At 40.5% G+C, this 10,772-nt stretch overlaps 2 protein-coding genes across 2 annotated transcripts in view; one reads left to right on the top strand and one right to left on the bottom strand.

Moving 5' to 3' along the window:
* LOC140936832 (microfibril-associated glycoprotein 4-like) overlaps positions 1–6,072 on the bottom strand; it is an 11,453-nt gene extending 5,381 nt beyond the window's left edge. The window contains exons 1-2 of the mRNA XM_073386330.1: positions 5,775–6,072; positions 1,664–1,849 (exon numbers count right to left, since the gene is read on the bottom strand). Of these exons, the coding sequence (XP_073242431.1) occupies positions 1,664–1,849; positions 5,775–6,072 (484 nt within the window). The remainder of the gene's footprint in view (positions 1–1,663; positions 1,850–5,774) is intronic.
* A 3,082-nt stretch (positions 6,073–9,154) lies between these two features.
* LOC140936830 (uncharacterized) lies at positions 9,155–10,452 on the top strand. The gene is made up of 3 exons (XM_073386329.1): positions 9,155–9,453; positions 9,579–9,723; positions 10,132–10,452. Exons 1-3 carry the CDS (start codon positions 9,155–9,157, stop codon positions 10,450–10,452), a joined length of 765 nt encoding a protein of 254 aa, XP_073242430.1.
* Positions 10,453–10,772: the final 320 nt, after the last annotated feature.

Genomic DNA, 10,772 nt, shown 5'->3' with positions numbered 1-10,772 from the left:
AAAAAATTAAGCGTGCAAATTCGAGGGGAGCCGGGAAAAAATCACTGAACAAACCGGAGCTTGTTGGGCAAAGCACGCATAACAAAAGCAAGCTGATTAAACAAAGAAAAACAAAAGGGTGTAAACTTGAGGGGAGCCGAAGGGAAAAGCACTGCACATGCCCGAAGTTGGTGAGGCAAAGAGCACGAAACATAAATTACTAACAACAAAAGCGTGCAACAAACTACGAGCTACTACGGGAGCCGAAGGGAGAGCATTGCACAAACACGATGTTTGTGAGGCAAAACACTGACGCAAAGCGAAAAATTACTGAATAAAGCAAAACAGTAAACACAAGCATGCAACAAACTTTACGGGGCCGAGGGAATAGCACTGCACAAACCCGGTGTTTGTGAGGCAAAACACGCAAAACAAAGTTCTGACTAAAGCGTAACAAAAGCGTGTAACTGACTTTACGGGAGCCGAAGGAAAAGCACTGCACAAACCCGATGTTTGTGAGGCAAAGCACGCAAAACAAAAATTACTGGATAAAGCAAAATTAAACACAAGCGTGCAACAAACTTTATGGGAACCGAGGGAATAACACTGCACAAAGCCGGTGTTTGTGAGGCAAAAAACGCAAAACATAGATGGCTATTAAACAACGAAAGCATGCAACAAACTACGGGAGCCGAAGGGAAAGCACTAAAACTTTACGGGGGGCTGAGGGAAACACTGCCCAAACCGCAGATAGCGAGGCAAAGTACGAACACCGCTACTGGATAAAACAAAAGCAAAACATTAACGTGTAAAAACCTTACGGGAGCCAAGGGAAGGGCAGGAAACAAACTGGGAGTATAGCGCCAGCGAAACATAGGCGAGGGGAAGTCAGTCATCCGCACTGTATTCGCGATTGGGCCGTTTGAAGCAGAGCTGGAGCTTGTGTAACATTGGCCGGGGTGGAACCGGTTTGTCAGCCATCTTAATAAAACAAGAATGGGTTAACAGAGCGAATGGATTCAGCTTACACGAACTGGGCTGAAATGAGATGCGGAGCTCTTACTTATACTCGCGTTGCAAGGGACTGGCGCGAATTGTTTATCAGTGCCGCGAACGTGGTTAATTGTGTTATTCCCTGAAGTTGTTGACAGACAGATTTCAGGTATGTCGTGGTGCTCGTACGTGTTAAAAGAATATTGTGTTCAAGCGTAAAAGCGCCTCGTGAGTGTTTTGTGAAGTGATTTTGTCTTACACAACCAATTCTGGGCTCAAGAAAGCTAAATTTTAGCTCTGTTTTAGTCGGGTATCTCGCCATGAGCCTCATATAGTTTGCGAGACTGACAGGTCATAATTTCTGTGCTTTTGAATGTTGTTCATTCATTACAAATCTGTCGCTTTAACCAAGAGCGACTTTTCGTGTGTTTCCAGCGATTTATTTGTCCTTTTTAAGCCCTAGCTAGCAACTTTCAACTGCTTTTTATTCACTTCAAGGGTCAAATTGTTAAAACGAACTTGAAGTTTCTGTTGGTACCTTGTAATAAATTCAGACAGATGTATTACAATAAAAATAATATTAATAATAATAATAATAATAATAATAATAATAATAATTTATTACTTCTATTGCGCACATTACAATATGGATGCCACAGACTGATTGACGGACTAACTTTAAAGCACCTACCTCCACCAAACACCCGTTCTTCAGTTTGCTTCAATTTCATAGTCCTGATTTCTTCCGTTAGCTCCGCCAGCTGTTGTTTTACATAAAAAATTCCTTCAGTTTGGTTTACTTTATTAGCTCTGATTTCTTCTTTTAGATCAATCAGGCGTTCTTTTATCTCAGCTGCAAGACAGCCGCCTTCGTCACCTGTGTTTTCCATTAGAAACAAATTAACACTTTACTCAGTTTTAATCAGAGCGAGCTGAATTTTTCAACCAGCAATGGAAAACTTGAACCGGGTCTGATGCACTTTTTGGCCGGAGATGCATGTGAAACACTGCTCAAATTTAGGTCAAAAGTGTGAGATAAGGAAGTATCCTAGAAGCCACCCGCCGCGTCCTTCTGTAGCCTGAATTTCATCCGATTACTTCGAGTCGTTATTACTCCCTCAGTAACGTCTGAATCGACCGGCCGTTAATGCCGTCCAGTGACGTCACTACTCCTTGACCTTTCATGTTTAATTCATGCAAAAAGTAAAACACGATTTTCAAGTGGCAAACCGAGAAATATCGTTTGGAAATGTCTGCATGGTACAGAACTGCTTTATTTTTTTTGATTGTAATTCACGTTTAACGTTCAAACTATCAACTGCAGGCAGTACAACTCTGAAGCGGTTGTACTAAATTCTATAATCAAACTCAGTCGCAATCACGAAATGAAATAAACACAGACGGAACACTTAGTTCGAAAACACAATGATTTGCTTTAGTTGAAAGGAAGCTATTTGGTCCTTAACGAACAAAAAAACACAAGGAGACAAGAAAGAAAAGGTAACAGAATCATTACACTTGACGGTAAAAATAGCAAGAAGGTCGAATTATAACATTGATCTCAGAAAACTTCGCGTCAGCAAAATCACCGGCCGCCGAAACCACAAAGCGGCTCTAAATGAAAAACCTACCGACTCTACGCAATGATTCTTCATTCGCAGTTCAATTTAGCATTTCAGTTTCAAAGACAAGGGCAATTTTGCTGTTTAAGATAAAGATTAAGCTTATCGAAACGTTTGAACTAAACGAAAGAATGCCAGGGATGCGATCCGCTGAATATAAAGCGACAATCCCGCTAAAATTTTTCATAATTATACATAATTATGCGAATGTTCAAACAATCAACCAATCAAAATCACTACCCGGTTTTCGGGTAGTGAATAGGGAACTTAAGATGGAGACGTTTTCGGGGCGACGGCGACCGGACTGGCAGAGAAAGCCTGGAACTGAGGCAGCCACCGCTTCCCGTCAAAAATAGAACATTAAGATCGCAGTGAACTCAGAAGGACGGCGCCTTTAATTAGAAGAATACCGAAGAGGAAAATATGGCTTCACATAAAGAATTAAGAGAATAAATATTTGCTACGCAGACAACATGTATCGGATGAAGAGTTTCTCGTTTTGTGGGAAAATTATGAGTCCAAAAATCCCGATTTTCCTCGGGACCAGGGCGGATTGACTATTTTCCAATTGCCCATAATACACTCTGTTTGCCCCCCAAATTTTGCATAACTTATTGTCTTAAAATGCTCTTGGGAAAATGCAATACTCCCAGGAGCATTTAAAAACAATGGTTTATGCAGAATTTGGGGGGCAAACAGAGTGTATTATGGGCAATTGGAAAATAGAGAATAAAGGTTGGGCGGTGAAACGAACGCGTCCGAGCAAAAAGGAGTGATGCAATGGACTGGGACTATGCTTAGAAAAGTCGCTTGTTTTCGACTTCGGTCAGGGCTTGCGATGTGGTTTGTACATAAGACACTGCCGCTGTCACTGAATTTAGCGGCTTGATTTGTTTTCTTGCACTTCTTCCTCGTTCCTTTGTGCTGGTACGCTGTCTCCGAGAGGCAAATGTTGCTATTTTTTGCGGGAGGTTTAGTTGGAGTAGACAAACATCTCTTTCAAAGGGTTTCTTTTATTACTTCCATGACTCTACCACTGAATTATATTTTCGTTCTGCTACTCGCCAATGTCGTTGTTATTCCGAAACAAAAACAACTAAGTACTGTCTAAAATACGAAGGAAAATCTCATCCATGTCATCCATGGCAAAACTAAAAGACAGCAGATCGTGTTTCATAACTAGATGACGTGTATTTTATAAATGTGTGCAGCTCGTGCAAGGTGAAATTATGCTAATTTCAATCACCATCATCCCTCTTTTTAATTTTGAAAAAAAACATCTCATACGTCTTTCTGTTTCTTCGAAACTTCAAAATTAGTTTCTTCTCAGTTTTTACCGTTTACCTTGTTTTCTTTTAGAGAGAAAAACGGAGAAAAAACCTTACAACTGACCTCAATAAATTTTGTTTACATGCGGTTGCCGGATTTGCAACGCATTGCGCGAATCGCCTTGGTGCGTTGCACCCGAGAAGCAAAGTTTGAAGACATATAACGCCACTATATCAATATATATCAATCTAATTTTTTGTTATGTTATACAATATTTATCCCCCTTTAACATATGTAAAAATTGAGGTTAAGAAGTGTTATGCTTTTGCAAACGAAACGGCGAAAGACGATTAGGTGATATTTAATGGAAGGAGGAGGTATTCAACACTTTCAAATTAAACTCAAATTTTGGCATTATACGACCAACAAGTTTGACTTATAGACGTACAGACACAAACATATGAAACTGTTTATTGATATTGTTATGAAACGAATTTATCTGTCTAACATTGTAGCCTGAAATTACAGAAATAAAATAGGATTTCCGGTTTGCAAAAAGGAAAATTTCGCCGGCCTTCAGCGCACCGGAAGCGCGGAAAGAGCGCTCGTGCCAGTCCTACTCCGCATCACACATTAAATGAAGAGCGGAGCGCTCGTTTCACCGCCCAACCTTTATCCGCCCTGCTCGGGACAGTTACGATCCGTTCACGCTAAAAAACATACGGGATGCAGCTGAGCGCAAGGCAGAATTTCGTGTTGAAAAAAAAAACCATCTCCACAGGCTTGCCGAAGCCTTGCAAATTATAGGAACATTAAAATGCTACCAAGGAACCGTATACTTAGTTTGGTATTGAAATAATTCCCGAGAAATACTTGCATGCAAGAACAACAACAACGGCAACAACTTTACTAGTATTTCAGTACAGGCTGTATTCCCACGTTAGTACAGGGTATTACCTACTATTCTACATAATTTTCAATGCGTTTCATTGATACGATATTCTAACGAAAAGAGCGAACTAAAAACACACAAAATATCGGAGTTCATATTTTTTGTCTGGATACTTTTCTTTAGCTCGTTGGACAATTTTGTCCATGTCAAGCTCACTTACGGTTGGCTGTTTGCCAAGTTGGATCTTGACCCTGTGGCATGAAAACATAGAAACATTCAAAGATGTAAGTTTAGATAACAGAGCTTGGAAATCGAGCTTGAAATGTCCCTCAAAGAAAACAAGGACAATTTAAGAACGATAATCTGCAAAATTTTGGTTGCTAAACGCAACAAACCTGATTGAAATGAAAGTTAAATACTCACGTTTTCGCCACAACGCCAAACAGACCAGTTTCAAGTCGCCGACGGGACCACGACGGCAAGGTGGTGAGAACGAGCATGCGCAATATCTAACAAATGATGATGTCACGTCCGGTTGAAGTTGCCGTCGCCCCGAAAACGTCTCTATCTTAAGTTCCCTAATGACGTCACTAGACGGCCTTAACGGCCGGTCGATTGAGACGTTGTTGAGAGGAGAAAACGACTCGAAGCAATCGGATAAATTTCAGGCTAGTCCTTCTGCTGGCTCTGTTATTTGAGGGTACTGAGCGACTTCATGTCAGAAACAAAGGAAGAACTTCAAAAGCGAGCTAAGTCTGAAAACTTCCACCACAATGGTTGGGTTTTAGCTCATAAGTATCAATCGGATCATCAATTTGTAGAATTTTATCCGCATTTCGATAATAGAATGCTCTTCTAAATTTTTATAAAACTAGGAAGAAATAGAGGCCGCGGTCTCAGAAAACCAGTTCGTAACGCTTCCGGGTTACGTGCGCTCACAAGTTGTGGTTACGTTTGGTCAAAGTCTATATAGCTGGGAAAGACAAAAGAGTATAAGAAAAGATCTATTTAAAAATCACCTTTAACTTTACAGGCTCCCTCAGTTCTATCTTTCACAGACATCCGTGTTATAGTCAAAATCAGCGTAGCAACCGTTAGCAAGAAGAACAGTGCAAAAACAGCTATCACAGCGAATAGCATACGCCGACCAGTCGCAATGTTGACAATATTTTCCATCGCTTGTTGCTGTCTGTTGTCATCTGGCTGTTGTCTGTTGTCATCTCGACGAATAACGCACAATTGTAAATCTAAATTGTTGCCATAACCGAGTTCGTCATTGTTGAATTCTCTTCTGTAAGCCTTGTTGGTTGCTGCCATTCCTCATATCACCGACGCAATATAAACTTCGACTTGACTTGCGCACAGATCTCGGAACTTATGATTTTCGTCACTTGACGAAGCTATTGACCGTCCTAATTTCTAATTGACATATCGGCATATATTTAAAACCTCATTTTTACGAAAAAATGAAAATAACTTCGAAATCCCACGACAGATTTTTCCCTAACTTCAGCAAATAAGCCTCAGAGCTCTCTAGTTTTATGTCTGCAAGTTTGAAGGCAATCGTGACCGTAGAAATCGCTCCACAAAATGTTGGTCAAATTTAATGCTAAAATGATAGGCTAACACATTTGTGAACGTGGAGCGCACAAATAGCGGAGGAGAGCTAACAAACTACCTCTTAACTGAAACGTTGTTCCTACCCAAAGCATTGTTGGAAGAAAATGAGTAATCGGATAACTACGACGAACACAGCGCTTTAATACAACCAACTTTAATTTCTGCTAAATGGGCGTTGAAATTAAATATATTCTATTTATCCAACTTACTCTGCATTTGTCCGTTCATTTTGGACAAAAATATTAAGAAAACAAAACACAGCACAGCAACACAGCCCTGGTTCACTTTAACTTTTCCCCATTCATGTCCTTCTCTTACAAAAGTCTAACAGTGCACTGCAACGTTTACCATCTTTCGGTCGTCGGATTTAACTAGGGGGTTAAAGGCGGGGGAGGGGGGCTTACGCAGGTTTCACGGACATTAAAAAGTAGATATTAGGCATCACGGTGATTAAACTTCCGTATTCGCGTTTCACAAAAATTTTCGAAGTGAAAGGACTGTAATTCACGGATTTTAGTTTGGTATTTTCACGCAATAACCCCTTTCATAACCGTGTGAATATAATTCAAAGAGCATGAGAAAAATTCCAGAACTAAACCAAGCTAAGCCTGAGCGCTTTGGAATGCAGTTTCATAAGCAAATATCGTTGTTAGGTTCGGTTTTAAATGTTTGCGGTTTTATCTACTATTATCAAAGGGGTTGTTTTTTTTTCACGGCTGGCTGTTCATTTCGTTTATGATGCCAATTACGTGACCTTTTTCGGTGTGGAACTTGAGCAATTACTAGTGAATGACCCAATTACAGCTTCTTGCCAAACAATCAATAGAGTAAAACCCCGCGACTAAGAACCTGGATTTTAAGAACCTGTTAGGCTAAAATTTGCCAGTTAAGCCCCCTCTATATAAGAACCTGCTTAGCCTAAAATTTGAAACAGTTTCTTATTTTCTATAATCTATGAAAAAATTCAGTACTCTTGGGAAAATAAAAGATGTCAGCATTCAGAATCCTCTTTGGAGACAAAGGTGTCGTATCACTCCATCTGCAATCTAACGGTCTGCAGGTTTTATATGAGGAATAAGCTGAACCACTGAATACTCTTAGCTTAATTGTATTTTTTTTCTTCAGAAAGGAAGAACCTATTTAAGAACCTAAATAGGCTCAATTTGTGCTAACTACCATTTGTATAAGAACCTGTTTAGGCTAACTTGGAAACATCCAGGTTCTTAGTCGCGGGTTCAGTTACCGTACGTCTTCCAAGCATACGTCGCAAACAAGGAAAATGATGAAAAACTGTTAGGCTAACAAGTTTTCAAAAACCACAATTGCAATCCGTTTTAATCTTCTTCAAGTTTGTCCATCCATGCCTCCTTTTGTATTTGCTGTGTTATTTATATACGTAGTGAGGTCAAGTTCTTTTCTTTACATTCCTTTCAAAACAAGCCCCAAAGACTAATTATCAGCCGTAGCAAGAAAAACAAGTAATTCAAAAACAGGATGCAAAGAAGGAAGCCGCAGGCTGAGGGAACATTCAAAAGGGTCATAAACGTGATCAACTCCCTTGATATTGTGAAATTTTAAACAAAGGATGGTATGTGCACCGACCGGTTTACGCATGTAAATGGAAAACAACCAGATTGGATACCAGAAGCAAAAGTAAAGCAAAATCTGCGTAAACCTAATAATTACTCCACATATATGCCTCTCCCGCAGGGAAGTAAGCTTTCACTTTTGAACGAAGTTTGCACCTAGAAAAAATAAGTAGCAACATTAGCATTCTAAAGTTACAACAAATTTGCTCAACTGGCCGCGAACGTAGGTAAAACTGTTTGTTTTGAGCATTGTTTTTACCTCATAGATTGCAAAGGTTTTACTCGTATTACTGGGAGAAAGTTTACAGAATTTGTTTAAGATAACGGGTTTTACGCTCCATTTTAAGACGGATGAACTATTAATTCAGTGAAAGGATTTTTTTTTGGCCCCTTTAAGGGAATCCGGAATCCAGAGTCCTAGGAACTCGCTTATGGAATCCTAGCCCGTTCCAGGCTCCAAGATAGTGGCGAAAAGTCGTTCAGTAAAAAGGCGTAAAAAGAAATGCGAAAAACGCGCGGGGGCTGGGGAGAGACATTTTTCCCGCTGCCACCGCCCCTTTCCCAAGTCGCGCACGTCTTATTTTCGCTCTGCTCGTTTTAATACGTCCCCACCATACTATCTGAGAGCCTGGCACAGGCTAATGGAATCCAGGATCTTGGGCTTTGGAATCCGGAATACACTAAAGGAATTCGGAATCCCACTAACGATTGGATTCCGGAATCCATTACCTGGCTAGAATCCAGAATTCAAGACTGTCCTTGAATCGCCCCTCACATAGGGCGATTTTTTGCCAAAACCAGGGTGCAAAGAAAATCATTTTTACAGCTTGCCATTCGGGCAAGCTGAAGCTAGCATTTACTAGCCCAGACGTCATTTCAACTAGCCCCAAAAACGTTTTGACTAGCAGAACTGATTTCACAGTTCTTCTGTTAATCGAATTCCTCAAATTCATCATTTGCCCGTCGGGCAAGTTAAAAACAGAATTCACTAGCCCCGGGATCGGACACTACTTTCTTTGCACGCTGAAAACGAAAAGACTTCGCAAAAAATTATTTGCACATGCCATAGCGCGCGCAGATGACAAAACTCATCTCATTCCAGTTATCGATGCACTCGGGAGGATTGCTAAGCGCTCAAGAACTCAATGTATTAAGGTATGTGTACACTATACCATATAGCTATTCGTGTGATGCCCAACGACCAAAAAGAGAGCGAAGGTTCGTCCGTTCCGGCTGAAGTAGGCCAAACGTCTTCAGATGATAGTGGAGGCAACTCAGCAGCCGTTGATCAAGTCTTTTCCATGTTTAAGGATTTTCTTGAGAAAAAGTTAGAAGATAAAGGAAAGCAAATCGAACAAAGGAGTAAGCTAGATAAAGAAGTTGTACAGCTAAAGTTCAAAGGTAACCAGAAACAATTTGAGCTTAATGCCGAATTAGATGCCATTTTTGAAAGCATTGAAACTGAAAGTGAAAGCATCGAGCCAAATTTGTCGCAGATCAAGAAACTTTCCCAAGAAGGCAGGCAACGTATTCGAAAGCGACAGAAGCTGATAAAAAATCGCTGATAAAAGTAGGGACGGCTGGCAGGTTGTAGCCGAGTACGAGTCGGACGAGCTTGCATCCGGCTCCGAAGATGAAAAGCGTGTTAACAAGGCAAGAGAAGCGGCGAGCCGCAAGAGACGTCAAAAGGAACAACTCTCCAGTGATCGTGGAAAGAAACCAAGAATTGCTTTGGGCGCTGATAATCAGCTTTTTGGTGGCAAGAAAAAGAGCCTCCTCTTTACTTTGTATATTCATATGTGTTTTGGATCTGCTTGCGCATCCTACCATATTTCTCGTGTGATTTGTTTGTATTACGGGAATTTAAGGGTAAAATGATTTACGTTCGTTTGAGCGAAGCGAATTAGAACGTAAATGTATTTTCCGCTGTTATTCCAAGTAATCAGTCGCACTTGTTTTCGTTTCACACCTGCCGCACCCACTATTGAGCATTCTGTTTTGCATGGATGTCCTGATTGGCCAGTTATTAGTATTTATACTCTCCGTTGTCTCTTGAGAGTACCATTCACGCTCGCGGTTCCATACAGTTTATTCATCTTTCTGGTTTACGCCCCCCACCCTCCCCCTCCCGTTTACTACAGGTTTCGTCATTGCTTTTATCTTTCAGGTAGTAGAGACGCTTCTGGCGACTTCTTTCGCGGTTTCAAATGCGGCAAATTTGGACACTGGACCAAGGACTGTAGATCCATGTTCTGGCCGGGAAGTTACCAGTCCCCTAGCTACAATTCTTGCCCTGGAATCTCCTACAACAAGCCAACCGCAGGCCAATCAACTCAACCAAAGCAATGAAGATGACTTGGCGCAGGTAGATCAAATTAAACAGAATTACGAACTTGAAAGCGGACATTCATTAAGTGTTAAGGGTAATTTGAAGAATAATTTAGGTTTCTGTAGGATGCGCAAGCAAATCCAAAACAGTTTATTATAAGATAGATAGTTAGTAATACAGAGCGGACTGCAGAAAAAAGAAATTACAAAGTTGTTGTTGTTGTTTTTTTTTTACAAATTTTTACACACTACTGTATGGAGAAATTAATATACGCTCGATAATACATTACAAACCTAAATACTTAGTTACTTGTAACCTGTTTTCAAGGCTTTCTTCAACATACATATCCTTGGCAGAATCAGATTTCCATCTACCATGTATTTTAAGAAGTCTTTCTGGAATCGAGTTACTACTATTACGTACCGCAGATATAATACCACCGGATCTTAAACTATGAAGACTATAATCATTAGGGTTGA

The sequence above is a fragment of the Porites lutea genome, chromosome 5, assembly GCF_958299795.1.
Source record: "Porites lutea chromosome 5, jaPorLute2.1, whole genome shotgun sequence".
Lineage (NCBI taxonomy): Eukaryota > Metazoa > Cnidaria > Anthozoa > Scleractinia > Poritidae > Porites > Porites lutea.
The sequence above is the reverse complement of the archived record's forward strand: the minus strand, read 5'-3'. Positions and strand labels throughout refer to the sequence as shown.